Source organism: Ambystoma mexicanum, chromosome 2q (assembly GCF_040938575.1).
Source record: "Ambystoma mexicanum isolate Mex_15411 chromosome 2q, UKY_AmexF1_1, whole genome shotgun sequence".
Lineage (NCBI taxonomy): Eukaryota > Metazoa > Chordata > Amphibia > Caudata > Ambystomatidae > Ambystoma > Ambystoma mexicanum.
In genome coordinates, this window is record NC_090924.1 from 1319535558 (window position 1) to 1319557346 (window position 21789).

At 47.8% G+C, this 21789-nt stretch overlaps 1 protein-coding gene across 5 annotated transcripts in view; it reads right to left on the bottom strand.

Moving 5' to 3' along the window:
- SLC4A7 (solute carrier family 4 member 7) overlaps nucleotides 1-21789 on the bottom strand; it is a 1353206-nt gene that overhangs the window by 220791 nt on the left and 1110626 nt on the right. For all 5 annotated transcript variants that reach the window (XM_069648779.1, XM_069648778.1, XM_069648775.1 and 2 more), the window contains 2 exons: nucleotides 17033-17206; nucleotides 4779-4910 (listed from right to left, as the gene is read on the bottom strand). In XM_069648779.1, the coding sequence (XP_069504880.1) occupies nucleotides 4779-4910; nucleotides 17033-17206 (306 nt within the window). The remainder of the gene's footprint in view (nucleotides 1-4778; nucleotides 4911-17032; nucleotides 17207-21789) is intronic.

Below are 21789 nucleotides of genomic sequence, written 5' to 3' on the forward strand. Positions count from 1 at the left end.
CCCGCTGCATTTGGTGTGGGCGGGTAGAGGGTCACCCCCCATTACATTAGAAAATTACCTGGCGGTTTAGGATGCCCCTCAGCCCGCCCTAAAGTGTAGTGTACCTTTTCCATTTTTTTTCTTTGTTTACGAAACTTGCCTTGGCGCAGACCGTCACATTGGTGTGTCAATCTGGCCCCGGGGGGCCCAAACCTTATTGCTCCACCCCCTGGGGGGCCTGTCCCCCAATTTTTGGGGGTCCTCTCCCCACCCCAAATGGAGGGGTGTGTACCACACGCAGCAGTTTGTACGAGGCCCAGGGAGGCCTGCATGAGGTGCCCCGCCACCCATTTGGGTTGAGGGGGGAGAGGGCCCCCGAAAATGGCGGGACAGGCCCCCCAGTGGGTGGGGCAGTAAGGTTTGGGCACCCCGGGCCAGATTTGCACCTCAATGTGCCTCTCTGCACCAAGAGGGTTTTGGGTTACCAAAGGAAAAAAGTGAAAATGGTGGAATGCTTTTTAGGGGGCTGTGGGGCACCTCAAAGGGTCGGGAATTTTCTAATGGGATGGGGCGTTGAGGCCCCCACCCGCAATAGAGTGGGTGCCATGTCATGCAGCCCTCCCTGGGACCAGATATCTGCTCCTAGGAACGGACGCCTGAGCCAAAGGAGGAGTGCAGGACAGCCCCCCTCTCTTATCTGCCCCTGGGGATGGCTACATGAGATGGGCCGGCCCTCCAATTGGGGCGGGGGTGGAAAGGTGCACCCCCCTTCACATTAGAAAATTCCACAGTGGTGTAGGGGGCCCTCTGCCCCCGCTAAAGGGCAGCCTGCCATTTTGAATTATTTTCTTTGTTTACTATACCTGCCTTGGTGCAGAGGGGCACATAGGGATGCCCCGGGGTGCCTAAATCTTACTGCCCACCCACTGGGGGCCTGTCCCACCATTTCCGGGGGCCTTCCCCCCCCCCACCCCAAAAGTGTTTGTGTCGGAAAGGAGGGCAGGGGTAAAGTTTTTGTATATCCTACGTGGTAGGTTGGAGAAAAGGTGTCATAGGAAGAGGGATACTGCGTCTCACCAGTTGGTGTAAAACTTCTACTCTCCAAGAACCCCCCCATTCAGTGATCCTCCCTCATTGGTCCACCCCCAGGAACTGGATCCAATAGCAATGGCTGTGTCCTGGCCACCTGGATGACAGATCCCCGGGGACTAGTCAGGGAGACACCTTCAGGTTGCTCACACCACCCATTTCTACTCCAACTCAGGACATTCTGACCTCTCTTCACCCCCCCCCCCTACATTTCTCCACCTGCCTCCCTTGGCCTCTCCTCCAGCCCCTCCCACTCTCCTCCTTTAGCTCAACGGGGGAGATCTCTAGAATAGTCCGCTCTATGAAGGTCTCATCCAAACAGGGATCGCCCTGTTCTTCCAGAACCATTAAGGACAACATCTCCCCCTTTGCTGCGTCTCTTGCCGACTTCTGCAACTTCTCCCTAGCATCTGGCTCTTTCCCCTCTTCTCTCAAGTACTTCCTTGTGCACCCCCTCCTAAAAAAAAAGGTCTCTGCAGAACCCGCTTGTCCAGCCAACTACCGTCCTAATTCTACTACACCTTTTCTCGGAAAACTCCTGGAGAAGTTGGCCATCCCCTAACTGACGCAATACTCTGAGCTAGATGGTTGTCTACATGACCATCAATTTTAATTCTGAGCATCCAGAGGCACGGAAACTGCTCTCCTTAACACCTGTGAAGAAAACTGCTTGCAAAATCTGGACTCCACTCTCCTGCTGTCTTCATTCTCCTTGACCTCCCGTCTACCTTCGACACGGTCAACAATTCCATCTTCAAAGCAGCTTCATGATACTCTTAGTATTAGACTGGGTACTGGATTGGTTGACCTCCTTCCTCACCGACAGCCCTTCCCAGGTGCTCCTGGGTTCCTTCTCCACCCCTCTCCATGTGGTGTTCCCCAGGGCTCTATCCTTTCACTTAGGCTATTCAACAACTACCTTGTACCTCTTTCTCACCCGATCGCTGCCTTCTCTCCTCATTTCCAGTGTTACGCAGATGACGCACAACTCTTCAAGCTCCCCGCCTGCTTCTCTTCTTCCTCTAGCATACCTGACTGCCCGTTTACTATTCAGTCTTAGTGCACCTCCAATGATCTCTGTCTTAATGCCAGTAAGGCAGAGATCCTTCCTATCGGGACACCTTCTGCCCGGCTGCAAGACGACATCCTTGGCCTCAAGCCCAAGGACTGCACCTCTCCAGCCCTAAAATCTCTCCACTGGCTCCCGGTTGCTGCAAGGATCAAATTCAAATGCTTCTGCATCATCCATAAAGCTGTCTGGGGCCTGGGACAATGCCATCTACAACTTGCTCTCATCAAATACGCTCTCTCCAGATATCCCTGATCTTCCGGCTCCAACTCTCCGCTTCTCTAAGCAGCGAGCGGGTGGCCAATCTCTTTCCTCGGCTGGCTCCCTCATCTGGAACAGCCTCCCCTCCCTCTCAGTCTTGAGTCGAATCTCTGCTTCTCCTCCATCCCCCTCCAGTGCTAACCTCCAGTCGCTGAGATTGGTGGCCAGGGACCATGTGTCCTTCTGGGCTCTAGCCTTCTATCCATCCGCCTGCAGCCTCTGCCCTACCCCTGCACTTGCCTTTTGGCACCCTCTGGCTTGTGTTGTCTCACAGTCCGGCACTTATTGTATTTTCAGGTGCCCACTCTCTTACCAAGTGGTCACTGCCTTGCACTTAGCAATTGCCTTGCAAATGGTTCTATGCCACTACCCCTCTGTGGAACCTCTGGCACTTACCCACCTCTTGTCCCTTCTCTCTCTGCATTTGCACACGACGAAAGTTAATAAGGCCTAGTAGGACCGCCTCTGCCTTTTGCTTCATGGTTACATTTCAATGTCTTGTTTTGTCCTTCCTCTCTGCCTTGTGGGTGCTTTCTACAATTTCTTGATGTAAGCGCCTTACAAATGCCCAATAAATAAAATCGGTTACTAGAAGGCTTAAATGGCTTTCACCTTTAAACAGAAACATTCTATGCTCTTGGTATGTGCATGCATGTGGGCGTTGTGCTACCTGGTATTTGGCCCAAGGTGTCCATACCTCCAAACGGCAGTTGGACTTCAGTCCTGATCCATTGATACAATGTGGGCATCAATTTGTTCTGCATGGGTGGTTGTTGGTGTTAATTGTACAGAGGGCCACATCTGCAATGCTCATATTGGTCACCCTGACTTAACAGAGCTGTGGGATATGCAGGTTCTTTGTTCCTACTCCCTTTGGCCATTTTGCTTTGTTATTCCATATGAAGCGGGTCTGTAGAAATGTCCAGATTAGTGGGGGTTGTCTGTAGCTATTGTGCTGAATTGTATTGCGTGCTTGTTATCCAGAGCATGTTGTGGTGTGGACTTGCACATAGCTGTTGTGTGCGTGGATGACATCACTGCAGCCCTGAAAGCACTCCAATGGCTAGAAATTGACTTAAGGCTCCAACTGAATGCCAATTGCATCACACAAATGCTACTGAATAATGTCCCATAACAATCAAATTAAAATTGCAAAGCATAACGCTGAAACGTTGAGCAAAAACATTGCAATGTTCATTCGATCGTAGAAAGAAAAAGGTACATTAGGAGAGGTTGATTGTAATGTCCCGAAAGACAACATGCATTGCACATTAGGGGCCTGCAGTTGTTGTGTAGGTCCGTTAAACAAGCATTTGTTAGGTGATTTTACCCCAAAGTCCCTTGGAAAGCAGGATTTCACAAAAGGTGGTGTGTGTGCGCTAATCTCTTAGACTATGACGTTTTAGGAGAGATACTAAGAACCATAGTTACTCTGGGATATAGAAAAGAATGTCAAAGGAGGACACACGAGGGTCCCCAGCAACACTGCCCATAAGGAGCTGTATGCTGCAAAAGTAAAATACATATGCCATATGGAGGAAAGTAGACTCCATAGGATAGTAAAACACAAAGGAAAGTTCCAAAAGACAGAGCCCATAAGAATGAACAGAGAGGATGAAGCATACAAATGTTAACACCCTGACAGCGTTAGGAGTTTTGTTTCATTCATTCGTAACCTTAACATTACTGCAATTATGTATATTTCATAAATGTACAGTCCACAATGCCCTGGTTATACATTTAATGTGTATTAGACTTTTATAAAATCCATTTTGTCTGCCCCGGTTTGGAGGATTTCTGTGGCAGACAATTTACCATATTTTTACAAATACAGCAGGGTGCTCCACTTTAGTCTTCTTAATTCTGTACCAAATTAGGAAATGGTTATCTACTTCAGCAGGCCTTAAAAAATGTGCAGTTGCCAGCAGCTACTGCCAAGTGATAATTGACTTGTGGCGAAATAAGAAACAGTGTGCTGTGTGGACAATGGATGGGAGTGTGACTTTTCATGGCTGACTGATAATGTGCAATGTTTACAGTCTTCCCTTGATGTTTTGCAAACCCCAAAAGATCCAGATAGTGCTTGGGTTTCCAAAGGCAACAGAAAAGACAGGGAAGGCTGCATATAAAGTACAATTCACAATTCGTTCTAAATGGACTGTGGAGTAGATAAACCTTCATTTTCTCCATCTCAAAAAAAGGAAAATCTGCACAAATGTGCCTTGCAAAATGGTCATCAATAATTAAGAGAAACAAGTGTGAAAACCACACCCTTTCTAGCACTGTTGTGGGAATGTTCAAACACCCAGAGCTTCCAATAAGGCAGTGGACCATCCATGGCCATCAATGGCCTCATTCCTTGACATGGAGTTACACTCACCTCCTTTTCTTTCTTCTTTTTGTCATCCTCCTTTTTCTTTTTGCTTTCCGGCATTAGATCATCAAGCCAGCTGAGCTCTCGATTGGTGAAACAGAAATCCAACAGTTTGCGGATGAACACGAGAGCAAGAACCTTAGCAAAACAAAAATAATATAATTTAAGGTGGCGACATACATTGTGAACCATATGAAAAGCTCCAACAAATCACAAATGAACCTTTGAATGATTAAGTAGTTCTGCATGGCATCTTCTAGACGAATAACCATGAAAAAACCACAGCGGGAAAGATCTCTGGACATAAACCTTCCTTTGTGTCCTTTGTGAATTGTTGGTAAAGCCCTAAAAGATTAAACATAGTCTAAAAATGTTATCCTTTGGAGGACATTTGTGAACTTTTTCCTTTTTTTAGTCATGGCTAAATATAGTACATGTGTGCATATCTAAAATAGTGAGCAACACATTGGGTTTCCAAGCGTATATATGGGATACATTACTCACCGTAATCGTATTTCTGATGCTTGTATCTGCTTAGATTCACATGCTGTGCATAGGCCGACATCTAGTGGAAGCTGCGGAGTATTACAGTTTGTTTTTCGAAACTCGAAAATGGGTGTCGACACAGGCTTGCCAGTAATACTATCCCTAGTGTGACGTCCACTGTACCCAAGATCCCTCACGCGTCTAGGATCCTCAGATTGTATTTTTTCTGACATGAGGAAGCATGAGGAGTAGCGCGAGTACAAATAATCCAAGCAGATAGACAGAAAGGTAAGACTACAAGCAATCATGCGCCTTCTCTCGGAGGGGAGGAAGGGAGGGTCGCATGTGAATCTAAGCAGATACAAGCATCAGAAATACGATTACGGTGAGTAATGTATCCCTTCTGAGGCTTGTGGAATCTGCTTAGATCACATGCTGTGCATAGATTAGCGAGCAGTACCAGGAGAAGGAGGTGGGATGTGAGAAGGGTCATGAGCAAACAGGTGTCTTAGAACCGCTTGTCCCACTTGTGTATCTGTCTTGGAATGAGTGTCAATGCAGTAATGCTGAGTAAAAGTGTGAATAGAGCTCCAAGTAGCTGCTTTGCAAATGGTGTTGAGGGGAACATTTGCAATGAAAGCCAGAGTGGCCCCAATGCCTCTAGTAGAGTGGGCCCTTGGCGTAAAAGGCAGAGTTTTTTCAGAAAGAGAGTAACACAGCTGTATACAGTTGATAATCCACTTCGAGATCGCGCCTTTAGACGCGCGATCCCCCTCTCTGCCTGTAGCTACGGAGACAAACAGTTGATCTGTTTTCCTTAGCGGTCTGGTTTTATTTACATAGTAGAGGACCGCCCTACGCACATCAAGGGTGTGTAGTTTCACCTCAGCTGAGCTTTGCGGGTTCTGGAAGAAAGCCGGAAGCTCGATGGACTGGTTTACATGGAACTTAGATATAAATTTAGGTGAGAACCTAGGGTGTGTGCGTAAAACCAGTTTGTCTTTGTGGATAGTAAAGAAAGGATCCTGCACTGACAGAGCCTGAATTTCACTGACCCTTCTTATAGAGGTAATGGCTACTAAGAAGGCCGTTTTATAAGTCAGGTGTTTGAGACTACTTTTATGCATGGGTTCGAAAGGGGGGCCCATGAGCTTAGCTAGCACCACATTGAGGTCCCATCCTGGCGGTGGGTTCGAAATAGGGAGGGTGAAGTCTCTTTACGCCTTCCATGAAGGCTTTAACTACTGGTACTTTCCACCACGATACGTTATGGGATGTGGTGTAAGCCGAGAGGGCTGCCAGGTGTACCTTCAGAGAGTTAAAAACCAAACCTGCGTCCAGCAGGTGGAGCATGTATGTTACAACGTTGGAAGGAGTGCAATCAACTGGGTTGATTTGTTTATTCTGGCACCAAATAACAAATCTCTTCCACTTGTCAAAGTAACAGTGCCTTGTGTTTGGTTTCCTGGATTATTTTAGGATGTCCATACACCTCTGTGGTAATTTGAGATGCCCAAACTCTATGACCTCAGGAGCCATGCTGCCAGGTTCATTGAGTTGGGTTCCTGGTGCACTGTTTGACCTTGCTGCTGGGACAGTAGGTTGTACCAGGCTGGGAGTTTGATGGGTTCGCACACCGCCATCCTGCGTAGGTGTGGAAACCATGGTTGTCTCGCCCACATGGGAGCAACTCGGATGAGCGTCATCGATTCCTTGTTCATCTTGTACACCACCTTCCTGATGAGGAGTTGGTGGAAAAGCGTACGCAAACATCCCTGACCAGTTCATCCACAGGGCGTTCCCTTAGGAGTCTGGCTGGGGGAACCTGGATGCAAATCTTGGGCATTGTTTGTTTTCGCTTGTGGCGAATAGGTCTATAGTGGGGAAACCCCACTGAGAGAAGAGATCTTCTACGATATCTCTGTGAAGGACCCATTCGTGTTCTTCTGGGAGGGAGTCTCTGCTTAGGGGATCCACTAGGGAATTGAGCTCCCCTGGAACATGTTGTGATGACAGGAAGATGTTCCGTCTGAGTGCCCATATCCAGATTTTCTGGGCAAGCTTGGACAGATTTGGCGAACGAGTCCCTCCTTGTTTGTTCAGATAGAACATGGCTGTCGTGCTGTCCGTCTGGATCTGCACCGACAAGTTTAGCAGATGGGGCTCTAACGCCCGAAGCGCTCGGAATACTGCCAGAAGCTCTAGCAGGTTGATGTGGTTCTTGGCTACTGAGTGAGACCAGAGACCCTGAGCTGTGTGGTGGAGATGGTGAGCTCCCCACCCAGTCAGGCATGCATCTGTAGTCACCACTGCCTGTACTTCGGGATCGTAAAAGGGTTTTCCCCTTGCGAGATTCTCTCTTGTCCACCAGTGTAAGCTCTGTACGAGTGTTGGCGAAACGACCACTAGATCGTCCCACTGACTACTTGCCTGAGACCACTGTTTCGCCAACCATTCCTGCATGGGACGCATGCGCAGACGCGCGTGGGGGACCAGGTAAATGCATGACGCCATCATGCCCAGTAACCGCATTGCTTTGCGTACCGTTATTTGTTGACCTGACTGATAATGTGGGATTTGCAGTAGTATATTCCGAATTCTCTCTTCCGAAGGGAGGTCAACCCTTTTTGAGTATCTAGGATTGCTCCTATGAACTGTTTTGAGGTGCTTGGCACTAGACTTGACTTCTTCTCATTGATAGAGAAGCCTAATTCGTGGAGGAGGTCGATAGTCCTCTGAATGTTTGACCTGCAAATTCCTGGGGTTTCCCCCGTTATGAGCCAGTCGTCCAGATAAGGGTACACTGGGATTGCCTCCCTGCGTAGGTGTGCAGCTGCCACCGCCAGTACCTTGTTGAATACCCTTGGTGCTGAAGCTATCCCGAAGGGCAGTACCTTGAATTGGTAGTGGCGACTGTCCACCTTGAAGCGCAAGTATTTTCTGTGCGCTGGGAGCATGGAAATATGAAAATAAGCATCTTTCATATCCAAGGTTGGCATGTAATCCCCCTTTTTTAGGAGGGGGATTACCTCTTGTAGCGTGGTCATACGGAATTTTTGGGGCTTGACATACTTGTTGGCAGGCCGTAAATCCAATACTGGGCGCATTGTCAAATCTTTCTTTGGCACAAGGAAGTAAGTTGAATAGATACCCTTGTTTACCTGGTGTCCTGGGACGAGTTCTATCGCGTCCTTTTCTAGCAGAATGGCGATCTCCTCGAGAAGGATCTTCTGATGTTCTAAGGAGTGTATTCTTTGTCGTGGAGGGTGGTTCCGGGGACGCTGCAGTAATTCTATACAATATCCTGTGGACACTGTTGACAGCACCCATCTGTCTGAGGTGATCCCTTCCCAAGCCTGGGTGAAGTTGGAAATGTGTCCCCCCTACTGGGGTTGCGTGAGAAGGGACCCTGAACTGAGCGTCAATGCTTTGGTGGAGGCGTGCCACCTCCCTTGTTGGGGCTGCCTCTGCCTCTTCCACGACCTCTCTTGTTACCCCTGCCGTAACTTTGGGTAGACTGCTGGTTGTTGTTCCATTGTGTACCCTGTCCTTGGGCATAGTTGCCTCTTTGTGAATTTTGGCCGCGTGGGCGACAAAAATTACTGTTCCCCCTCTGGTTAGGGGGTTTGTTGGTAAGCTGGCCAAGGGATTTGAGAGTCTCGTATTCGTCCTTGGCATTTTTAAGTGCGTCTTCGACCGCTTTCCAAAACAATAGATCGGGTTCCACCGGCTTGTCTATTAATGAAGCCTGGGTTTCTGTTTTGAACCCCGACTGCCGTAACCACGCATGTCTCTTGATAAGAGTACCTTCTGCTATCAATCTTCCTGCGTTGTCCGCGGCGTCGAAAGTTGCTTTTAATATGCAACCAGACACGGCTCTCCCTTCTGCCGAGATCCGAGCCAAGTGGCCCTTTAACGGTTCAGGAGCAGAGGCTATGAGCGCCGCGACCTCTTCCCATTGATGGCAGTTGTAACTTGCCAACAGGGTGGTGGAGTTTGCAATCCTTGCTTGGTAGGCGGACGTTGAGGCTACCTTCCTGCCAAACCCGTACAGTTTTTTGCTCTCCTTGTCGGGAGGAGCTTCTGACGACGATAAGGGTGTCCCAGCCCTCTTCCGAGTGTTGGTAACCACTAGGGAATCTGGTTTAAGATGTCCTCTTATATAAAAGAGGGTCAGACTGGGCTGCCCGAAAAAGTTTTTCAACTCTGGGGTTGACGGCTCTGGTGAGGTTAGGATTCACCAGGGATGGATCTATTCTACGTTGGATGGATTTAAGGATAGGGATGGTCTGAGCGACCGGCCTCCTCTCTCCCACCAACTCTTCTGCGAAGTCCCTTTCCTCCTGTACACCGTGGGTGTCGATGTGAAAGTGTTCTGCTGCGCGAGCGAGAACTTCATTAAGGAGGGGCTGGTTATCAACTGGCGAGTCGGTAACTGGGGCTTCGCTCTCTACCGGGGAATCTACTCTGTAAATTTCCTGCTCATCTTCTACCTCCTCCAGGTCCTCATCATCCGCATAGTATTCAGTCCCGGTTAGTTCCTCCATAATTTCAAACTCCTGGTCCCTTTCAGGGAAAGGCTGTCTGGGGTGTGGAGTAGAGTATGGAGTAGAATAATGCTGCACCTCTAAGGGTTCAGGTCTTTCGAACCGGGCCTTTTTACTTAGGGGGATAGGATCAGAGGAGCCTGAGGGTGTGGCCCCTTGAAGGTCATACGAAAGGAAATGTTCTGCGTTTTTGTCATAAAAATCAGCTAAGGAAGACATCCTTGACGTGACCCCGTCTATGGCTTCACTGGACCATTCTTTGGAACAGGCTATGACTTTAGTAGGCAACTTAGAGGACTTAACAAGGGTACCCTTGCTGGATGTTGATGTCCCAGTAGATTTGTGTTTGTCTGTCTGCTTAGGAGTGGAAGGCTGTGCTTTCCGCTGTTTCCCCCCCCTCCCCGTGCGTGGAAAAATGTTTTCCCTGCCCCTTGGAGGCCCCAGAGACTTTCGACGCGAGGTTCGGTTGGACTTAGTGTGCTTTGTGTGTGTAGGGTGTGTAGCGCTTGCGTCGCCGGGGGTCTTCCCCATAGCCACCCTGCCGGACAACCTTCCGAGGTCGGGGAAGTACGGCGTCGCTGCCATCGCTGAAGGTGCCCTCCGCTGCCATGGCCGCCTGCCTGGCGTGGTGGGCCCAACGCTTTGTCGAACGGTCCTTAAGTGTCTTAGGCTTAAACCTACTACACGCTCTGCAGTTCGCTTCGGGGTGGTCCCTCGGCAAGCAGAGATTGCACGTGGCGTGCCTGTCGACCCAAGGGTATTTGTGATTGCACTTGGGGCAGAATTGGAAAGGGGTACCCTCCATACGCACCTTGAGGCAGCGGGCTGGTAAGTGTAGGAAATATATAAGGTGTACCTATATACCAAGAGTGAAGAGTATGTACCACCCCCCACTCTCCCTACTTGCAGGGCCGAGGCCAGCGGCCTACTAGGCCCGGGCCGAGGCCAGCGGCCTTCCGAGGCCCAGATCCGTCGTGCAGCAGCCGACGGTCAATGTCTTCTCCAGCCGTCTAGTGTCGACGTTGGGGTGGGGGTGGGGAAGGATGTCAATAAATAATTTTTAACTTCAATAATTAGCAAAAGTATGGCTAAGGCCAGGGGACTCCGCAAGATGCTTCCGACCAGTATGGCGGAAAAAAACAATCTGAGGATCCTAGACGCGTGAGGGATCTTGGGTACAGTGGACGTCACACTAGGGATAGTATTACTGGCACGCCTGTGTCGACGCCCATTTTCGAGTTTCGAAAAACAAACTGTAATACTCCGCAGCTTCCACTAGATGTCGGCCTATGCACAGCATGTGAATCTAAGCAGATACAAGCATCAGAAATACGATTACGGTGAGTAATGTATCCCATATATACGCTTGGAAACCCAATGTGTTGCTCACTATTTTAGATATGCACACATGTACTATATTTAGCCATGACTAAAAAAAAGGAAAAAGTTGATAGGTCGACATCTAGTGGAAGCTGGGGAGTATTACAGTTTTTGAAATGCGAAAAGGGTCGACAGGGCTTGCCAGTAATGCTATCCATAGTGTGACATCTACTGTATCCATTGTGCTTCACGCATCGAGGTCCCTGCGATTCTTTTGTTTCCGACATGTGGTTGCATGAAGTGTAGCTTGAGTACAGGTGTAGTAAAGCAGATTATGTATCAGATAAAGCTCAGAAAACCTCTATGCACCTTCTACACCAACTGGAGGAAGGGTGGGCGCATGCAGCTACAAGCATCATAACTACGGTGAGTAATGTATCCCTTCTGAGGCTTGTGGAATCGGCTTTGATCACATGCTATGCACAGATTAGAGAGCAGTGTTTGGAGAAGGTGGTGGGTTGTGAGAAGGTACATAGGCAAATAGATGTTTTAGTACCGCCTCTCCCACTTGGGAATCTGCTTTAGAGTAAGTGTCAATGCAGTAGTGCTGAGTAAAAGTGTGGATAAAGCTCCTTGTAGCTGCTTTGAAAATGGCATCCAGCGGGATGTTTGCAATGAAGGTCAAAGTAGCTTCTGTACCTGTAGAGTGAGCTCCTGGTGTCAAAAGGCAGAGTTTTGTTTGATAGAGAGTAGCAGAGCTGTATGCATGAGACTATCCATCTGGAGATGGCGTTTTTGAAATGTGATCCCCCTTGCCTGCCAGAAGCTATGGAGACAAAGAGTTGGTCTGTTTTTCGTAGCGGCCTGGTTTTGTTTACATAGTAAAGAACCGCTCTACTTACATCTAGTGTATGGAGGTTTTTCTCAGCCGAGCTTGAAAGGTTTTGAAAGAAAGCGGGTGGTTCAATGGACTGGTTGACATGAAACTTGGATATGAACTTAAGTGGGAAGCTAGGGTGTGTTCTTAGAACCAACTTGTCTTTGTGGACAACAAAGAAAGGGTCTTGCACTGACAAAGCTTGTAATTCACGGACTCTTAAGGCGGTGAGGGCCACCAGAAAAGTCGTTTTGCATGTTAGGTACTTAAGGCTGGATTTGTGCATAGGATCAAAAGGGGTGGACCTATGAGCGTTGTGTGTACCACATTCAGATCATACCCTGGTGGGAACTTGAAATGGGGTGCAGGGTAAAGACTTTACTCCTTCCATGAATGCCATAATGACAGGGACTTTCCACCAGGACACCTTGCTTTGGGAAGTGGAGCAGCTAGGTGGACCTTGGAGTTGAATACTAGACTGGAGTCTAGTAAGTGGAGCATGTAATGAAGGTGTAATGGAGTACATTCGATCAGGTTTACATTTTAGGACTGGTACCAGATTACAAAACTTTTCCATTTGTTAAAATAACAGTGTCTGGTGTTTGGTTTGCGTGCATCCACAAGGATTTCCATACACCTTTGAGGTAGTTTTAAATGGCCAAACTCTGACTTCAGGAGCCAAGCTGCCAACTTCATGGATTGAAGATGTGGGTGTAACATTCACCCCCTGTGCTGGGCGAGCATGTTAAAGGGCACAGGAGTTTGATTGGATCGCACAGCGCCAGTTTGCCAGATGCGGAAACCAAGGTTGTCTCGCCCATATAGGAGCAACTAGGAATGGTGTCACTTGTTCCTGGTGTATCTTGTTCACTATCCTGCTGAGTAACAGTGTTGGGGGTGGGGGGAAGAGTAGGCACATTTCCCTGACCACTTCATCCACAGGGTGTTCGCCTTGGATCTGGATTGGGGAAACCTGGATGCAAAGTCGAGGCATTGCGTGTTTTGGCTTGTGGCGAACAGGTCTACGGGAGGATAGCCCCAGGACGGAGAAAATATTGTCTAAGATTTTTCTGCTGAGCTGCCAATCATGCTCTTCGGGTAGAGGATCTCTGCTTAATGAGTCCGCCAGAGAATAGAGTTCCTTTGGAACATGTTGCGATGTTAGGAACATGTTCCGCTTGAATGCCCACTTCCAAGTTTGTTGTGCTAGCCTGGATAGACAGAGTGTGTGCCCCCCTGCTTGTTTATGTAAAACATGGCAGTGGTCCTGTCTGAAGATTTGGACTGTCTGACCTGACAGATGTACTTGGAAAGATTGTAGGGCTTTGAGCACTGCTAGTTGTGATTTTGGGCTGTGATACTGGTCCACATGCCATGTGCTGTGTGGTGAAGGTAATGGGCTCCCCACCTGAGAGACATGCCTCCGTTTTGACAGTCACTTGCACTGTAGGGTTCTGAAAAGGCATTCCCTTAAACAGATTTTCCTTCGTCCACCGACGTAGTGCTTGAACTAGGGTTAGCGAAATAACCACTAGATCGTCCCACTGACCGCTTGCATAAGACTACTATTTTGCTAACCATTCTTGCATTGGGTACATGCGCAACTGTGCGTGCAGGACCAGTTAAAGGCATGAAGCCATTATCCCGAAACAAACGCATTGCTTTGGTCCGGTTATTTGGCGACTGGCTAGATACTGATGTATGTGTAGTGGTATTGGCCAATTTGACCGAATAATTTTGACCGTACGGCCCATTTGACTGAATTTAGGCTGCATGAAATGACTGTACAACCAAAAATACGGTCAATTGGGCCATACGGTTCCATTATAGCGAACAAGGGGAACAAGTGTTGCAGGGGTGTCCCCCGCATCCGGGACACTGGAAGCACGGGGCCTTAGAGAAAAAAAAGTAAGGGACCCTGCGGCATCAGTTCTGACCCCCGTTACAGGGATGGAACTGACGCTGCAGGGTCAGGTGGAAAGCAGAAGATGAAAGGTAAGTGGGGGGAGGGAGATGGGGATGTATTGGGGGTGTTAGGGAGATCTCTAATGTCTGTGCCAATTCCCTACAACCTTAGAGACCTCCAGCTCTTTTGCTGGACTTTAGGATTTTTTAAATTTTAACCGTGGAGGGAGTGAGCTTTTTTTCTCACTCTCTCATGTGTTTTGATCTGATTTGGATTGTGTGCGTTTCCTTTGTTTTTGGAGTCTGAAACTCCATAGGCATCTACCTTTTGTATGGGGACACACAGCACCTTCAGTGCAGTGTCCCAGAGAAATCCTTTAGATTTCCCCTAAGGTTTAAATACCTTTTGTTGTGAGAACTACTGTTCCAAGAATAGTAAAGTGAAATTGACTTTACTTTCCTTTTCTCTTTGTAGGTCCAGCACACACCATCTTATGTGGAGTTATGACAGGGGAGGCGGGGGGGGGGAAAGAGTTACTTAGTAGTCCCCTTTCCTACCTACTCATATAACATGTCTTATGTTACCATCACTACTTTATATGGCTGGTGGCAGTGAATTAGTTTTCCTACCATTGTGCTTTTAGCCGCTGCTGACTTCCGAATTGCTGCCGCAGGAGTCCTCAGACGTCCTCCCTCTTGTCCCCACGACTGAGGCCCAAGAACGCAGGATCTGAATCGCTGCAACCAGATAGAAACCAGCTGGACAACTCTTCTTCTAAGCAAAGGTACTGTTCTGACTGGGGTACTTACCTCAGTGTATGTCTCAGTTGAGACTTGAAGTAGCTGCTTTGCTACAGTTGATTTCAGCTCTGACCTTCACACATTTAACAGCATGTGACCCTACAGTGATTTTTCTTCAACAAACTCTCCAACGTTGTGCTAGACTTACTATGCACGTAGTGGCTCAGCTACATAGACTGCTCCAATTGACTGGCTTTTCTGGCTCCCTGCGTACTCTTGACTGATTCTTACTGTCCCTCATAGGTGATACATTGGTTTTTAAATGCAATTACTGTCCTAGTTAGTGAAGTCATCTCAGGGTGTAGGAAGGGTGAAAAAAGAATCTCTAAAGAGCATCTACTAGCTTTGCATTGATTCTGTGAAAGTATATTTTATTGCCCTTTGTAAAGAATGCATATTTCAAAATTGTTAAATTATTTTAACTAAAACCTTGAGTGTGACTGTTACTTGGCTACTTGCATTGGTGGATTTCATTGCTACAGCTCTATAGCTCACATTTACCCCTCTTGAGGTAAGCCTGGCTGCTCAGTCACACTACCAACTTGTGTAGTACACTGCCTATACCAATAGGTGGTTTACTTAATACCAAGAGGACAAGGGTTGTCTAGTCTCCCACAGGGTTATTACATCAATTCTTGCTCAACACCTACGAAGAGAAAATGTAAGTAAAGTCTATTTCACTATACTATTCTTGGGAACTGTAGTTAACACAAGAAAGGGTAGTTAAACCTTATGAGCAATCTAAAGGATTTCTCAGTGACACTGTACTGAAGGTGCCGTGTCTCACCATACATAAAGCAGAAGCCTATGGAGTTCGTCAGACTGCAAAAACGGAATTAACAAAATCCAATCAGGTCAAAACACATGAGTGAGAAAAAGGTCTCAAGTCCAGCAAAAGAGCTTGGGGTCTCTAAGGTTCAAGGAAATGAGTACAGAAATGAGAATTCACCCCAACAATGGCCACATGGGCTATACTTCAAGCTTTTTTCATAATTCTGTGGTCACAGGCGTCGGGTCAGATTCTCAATTCTGTTAAACAGTTTTACACAGCTTATTTGATTGAACTGCACAAACCTTTTCTAGGACACCTGATTTTTTTGTGCTACCCCATTTCTTCTAGTGCATTTTAATCAAGCAAGATAATGAAGGAAAATAATCAGGATGTACGAGTATGTACATGTTTCTCAGCATAGTGACTAATGTACTCCGGGTTCATAGTACCCTTTCCACCAAACAAACTGCCCACCAACCCTGCTAACTAGAGTAATTCTTTGTCACACAGATAAATCAATTTGGGTACAAAAACAAGGGCAGTCATATGTGGCTGTGCAGGAACCCTCATCCTTTCATTTTCACTGGTTGTCCTATTCCGTAGGTTTTGGGGGGAAATTACTATTGTGGAAAAAGAACAGAACACAGAAATATACTGAGCTGAAGTAACAAAACAAATGCCATTTACCTAAATCAACCAATGTGCCCAGCAGATCCTAAACCTCTAGAGTGGGAAAGCCCCAGACCAAAATATAAGTGTACTAAAGTATGAATAATTTACCAAGAATTTCCAAAATCTGAATGATTGATTTATTCTGCATGCATACTTTTTCCAGATTTAAAAAATGAATCTACATATAGGCATGTGGTAGAAATACTGCATTATGCCTATATGTCCCTCATGTGTACTGGGCGTAGAAAGATAATGAGAGGGGGCAAAAACCATAGCTTTACTTATGTATTTATTTTTTTGCAAGCGCCTCACAATCCAGTTTAGGGTTGTGGAGATTTAAACAGGGAACAGTTGCCAATAAAATAAGTCTGTTACTCTACCATTATCAACAGGTTTCAAATAATAGGGTACAAAAAAATCATACCCACCTGCAGTACAATTTATATTGATGTTTACATTTCAACCAAGTTCCAAAAATGTATTCTAATGTGCAACAGTGTATACTTTGAGCAATAGATCAACTAGGGAACATGTGGGTCCTTGGCTCATTTGTCAAATATAGTCTCAAAAGGTTTTTGCAAACAATGTGCCGATGGCACATGCCTTTCTGCCAGGATGCAAGCGAGGGCATTTTAGCAGCACACATAAGCAAGTCTTTCTACCTGGTCACTAGTGAGAGGGAGCTGAAAAGGTGTGCCTACCTGCTGTAACTACTTTGGTTAAGTGCATAGGTACTATTGGATACATTTGAGAGGTGATTAAGAGTGTTGTACAGCTTAAAGAACGGAACACTTTCAAAATGTACTTGATTAGCAGCACTGAAATGTCCTCATTTTGCCTGCAAAGGGCATCATTTAATAGAATGACAATTTTCATTTACCATCATTGGAAAGACAACAGCAGCTGCAGAGGTCTTGATCACCCAGAGGAGGACCAGGCAGGTCAGCTGGATGACTGTGAAGACATGCACTTTCCACAGCGGGACGTAACGCAGATAGATCAAGTCTGGTTGATGCTTGGCAGGCATGGCGAAAAGTTGTATACGGTCAAAAAACTGTAGAGAAGGCAAGATGGCATTAAATAAACCGCAAAATTTAACAGGAGTAGATTTTTCACTTTATGTCCCGTATTTCACTCTGTTTTGAACAACTTCGCTGTGACAATTCATGAAGCAATCCAGGTTTACATATAAAGAAGGCCTTCCTACAAGTGGCGTACAGAACGCTTTTACTGCATAAAAAGATGTTCTCTCGATAAACACCCTTAAAAAATATTTTACTCTTAACTTGAAGACATGGATATATGTATTTAAGCATTGAAACTGCAGTTCAGCAAATCAAGACCTTCCGGTTTTCGCCAGACAAACAATATTCTTTGGAATGGAAAAACAGCCCAACTTTTTGCTTTGTTTTGAAGGGTGCTGTTGTCAGCACATTTGAGGAAGTTGCTTATTTTCTGAAAAAGGAATAAATGACATCAAAATATTAGAGTATAATAAAAGTGAGTGGCAGAGGCAGAACTTGGTGCAGGGATCTGCAACCTATGGCTTTCCAGATGTTGGAGTACAAATCCCACAATTCATTACCATTGACCTTCTTGGGTAGGACTGATGGGAGTTTTAGTACAAAACATCAGAAGAGCCAAAGGTTGCAGACCCTTTGCTCTAGTGTGTGTAGATTATGGAAATACAAAATTAAATATCATCGAAGACCTCATTGGTTTTACCACATATGGTGGTGCTTTAGGGCAACCTTGTGGCCAAAATACAGTTATGGAGAGAGAAAAGGCACAGGATGTAGAGAAGCAGACTATTTGGTTGGCATGGCAACTGTCAATGCTTTTTGCATGTCCAAGGATTGTTATTTTTAGGTTGAACCACTCACCATTCGCCCATAGAAAACTGCAGAGCCCTGAAATGTATGGAGTTCCAATACTGCTCGTCGCAGGTGCCAGAAGGCCTGGGCCCTAGTTCCTCGTCCTATTACATTAAAGTCACCACCCCGTAAGGCTGCTTCGGGATTGGTGTGGGTTAATTTCACATTTTTCAAATGGAGTCCTTGCTTGGTTGGAGAGTTTGAGGTATGCATCGAATCGAACCGTGTTATTAAGCAAGCAATTTGCAGGCAAGCACAGAGTAGAGCAGATAATCCGGTTGTCTCAAGAGATGGTAATGCTTGAATGCTTCCCAGCCAGAAACTGACCTATAGCCTTTCACACTAGTTTGGTAAAAATGAAAGTTCAGCGCAGCAATAAAGTGTGCACCTATCAGTTGCGAGAGTAGCACTGTAAAAGGGGATGAGGCACCTTTTAATCATGTTCGCTGTGCAGCCCAAAATAAAAGTAATCCACACAGAAAAGAAACATAGGGGCACATGTAAGTATAACCAAACCTAGTGGTAGGCTAAACGCGGTACACTTGCATAAAACATGTGAGCTTTTTATTATTCTTCGCCATTTTAGTGTTCCTTGTCCTTTGTTCCTTCTCCAGATATCCAGGGCAGGAAATTCCTTTGTGTGATTTTTAGATCTTTAGCGGACTCCACGCCAGGCTCCAGAGCGTCTCTGAAGGCAGGAAGCGAGGGAGGAGTCCAAAACTCTGCAGCCCTTTGACTTCCAGCCCGAGTGCGAGATTCCAGTTCAAACAGGAAGACTGGCTGTCCTGAAAGTATTGCCAACCCACATTCCCCCAAGTTTGAATGTTGCAAGGCTATTGATTGGATGGGTCCCTGCATAAAAGTCTGAACCTGGAAGCTTAAGAGGTAGTCGACCACTGGAACCAATGATGAAGGAAAAGTGGCTTAGACTATTTCCAGAGACCGGACAGCCTGCTGTGTAATCGGAGCCTTCTGTAGCCCTTCATTCCAATCGATCTGGGAAAACCAAGAACGACCCAGAGCCTGGTGAGACCCACTAGACTCAGGAAGACCTGCATTTTGAGCCATCCCATGCCGTGCTGCAACCTTGTGGGGCTGTGCACAGTCATCAGAATTACGAATCTCGCTGAAACTTTGTGGGCATCCTGCTGGATCTCTAGATGCAAGATTCCAGTCTGAAAAGTCCCCTCAGCAGAGTGCTGGACATTGCAAACAACGAGAATACGACCAGCGATATCCTGTCATCTGTGATCCTGAAAAAAGGCACCAAATCTACAGAACCGCCAGGCGCAAGGAAAACCTTGCCTAGCGCCTTCCCCGTGATCCTTGCGGCAAAGGTCCTTCCAGGGTCCAGTCTTCTTAATGAAGGAGGAACAAGTTACTTACCTGTAACTGTTGTTCTCCAGCATGGGTCTGGCATGGATTCAAATGCTCATGAATATTCCCCGTCAGGATGGGAAATCCTCGGTAAAGAAAAATCAGTATCAGTTTCGTTTCTGATCTGTCTTTCGTAGTAATAACCAATCACTGATCTCTGCGTCATACTGACCACAGCCAATGACTGCCATCTCCCTAAGCCCCGCCTCTGGCAGGCATCTTCAGATTTGGTAGCACGTGAAGTGGCAGTATGACCAAGTGAAGAGCCGTAGAGGGGTAGGCGGGAGGGTTCGCATGTGAATCCATGCCAGACCCATGCTGGAGAACAACAGTTACAGGTAAGTAACTTGTTCCTTCTCCAGCATGGCGTCTGGCATGGATTCACATGCTCATGAATAAAAGAATACATAGCAGTACACACATGCACAACCACGGGAGGTGGCAAAGGCTCAACATTAAGCATTACATCCAAAACTCAACATTAAGCAATTCTTACCTCCTCACCAGGCTCACCTTAGGCGAACAGGTTGCGCAGCACTGCTTGGCCGACCCTGGACTCCTCCCTGGAATCCCGATCGACGCAGTAGAATTTTGTGAAGGTGTGCGTCGACCTCCACGTAGCAGCCCTGCAGATGTCCAGCAAGGGCACACCAGATAGGAACGCCGTGGTAGCTGCGATCGCTCTGGTGGAATGGGCTCTCGGACGGCCAGGCAGCGGTCAGTTTGCCAACCGATGACAGTACATGATACAGCCGGAGAGCCATCTGGAAATGGAAGCCTTCGAGAGAGCCTTCCCCTGATTGACAGGTCCAAAGTTCACAAAAAGTTGCGACGTCTTCCGAAAACTCTTCGTGCGGTCCACGTAGAACTTCAGCGCTCTAGCCACATCCAGCGAGTGCAAAGTCCTTTCAGCTGGCGACGGGAAGAAAACAGGCAACACCAAGGGTTCATTGAGGCGGAAGTCCGACGGCACCTTGGGCATGAAGGAGGGGTGCGTCCTGAGCACTACCCTCATGTCGTGAAAAGTCAACTACGGGGGCTTGCAGGTAAGGGCCTGGATCTCTCCCACCCGCCGTGCAGAGATGATGGCCACAAGAAACGATGTTTTCCACGAGAAGAACTTCAACGGGGCCGAGTGCAGAGACTCGAACGGAGGTCCCATGAGCTTGGTCAGCACCACGTTGAGCTCCCACACCGGGGCCGGGGCCTTCACCGGCGGGAACGATCTGAACAGTCCATTCATGAATTCTTTCACCAGACGATGAGACCACAAAGACCTCCGTCCCGTGGTTCTGGTGTATCGGGAGATCGCAGCAAGATGAATCTTGATGGAACGGTGCGCCAGTCCAGCCTTGGCCAGCGTCAGCAGGTACGGCAGTACTTGAGGAGCCGTAATCCGTAGAGGGTTAATTTTCTGTGCGTGGCACCAGACAGAGAACCTCTTCCATTTGTGTCCGTAGCATTTAAGAGTGGAGGACGCCCTGGCCTTTGCAAGAACATCTCTGCTGTCGGCCGGTATGTCGTAACCTCCAAACTCTAACGCTGCAGGAGCCAGGCCTGCAAGTTCAGCGACTTCGGGTCGTGATGGAGGATGGCGGCTCCTTCCCTGGAGAGAAGATCCGTGTCCACTGGCAGTTTGATTGACTGGGACGCTGACAAATCCAGAAGGTCCGGGAACCATATCTGCCTCGGCCACGCAGGTGCGACGAGAATCATCCTGCACCGTGACCTCTTGAGCTGGTTGATGAGCCGGATCAGCAGCGGCAATGGAGGGAACGCATATAGGAACAGGCCCTCCCAGGGGAAAGAGAAAGCAACGCCCATGCTCCTCGTCTGGGGAAACCTGCTGGCGAACCTCCGGCACTTGGAGTTCGTCGCTGTCGCAAACAGATCGATCTGGGGTATGCCCCACCGTCGGAAGAGGCGGTCCACTAGATCCTGTCGTAGTTCCCACTCGTGGCACGAGCGCAGCTCTCTGCTGAACGAGTCGGCAATGGCGGTTTTTATTCCTGCCAGATGAAACGGCACCAGAAACATCCGTTGGGCTACAGCCCAATGCCACAGATCCTGCGCCTCCTTGGACAGGGCTGGGGATCTGGCACCGCCCTGCTTCCTGATGTAGAACATGGTGGTGGTGGTGTTGTCGGTGAAGATCCTCACCACCTTGCCCTTGAGGGACGGAAGAAAGGACCTGAGGGCCCAAAACACTGCACAGAGTTCCAGGACGTTGATATGGAGGGACTTCTCCGCCGGCAGCCAAAGACCCCTTGCGTGCAGGTTGTCGGTGTGCGCTCCCCACCCTTCCAGGGAAGCATCCGTGGTCACTGTCCTCTGGTGGCCCGGGGTCTGGAAGTCCATGCCCGCTGTCAGATGCGCACGGGTGCCC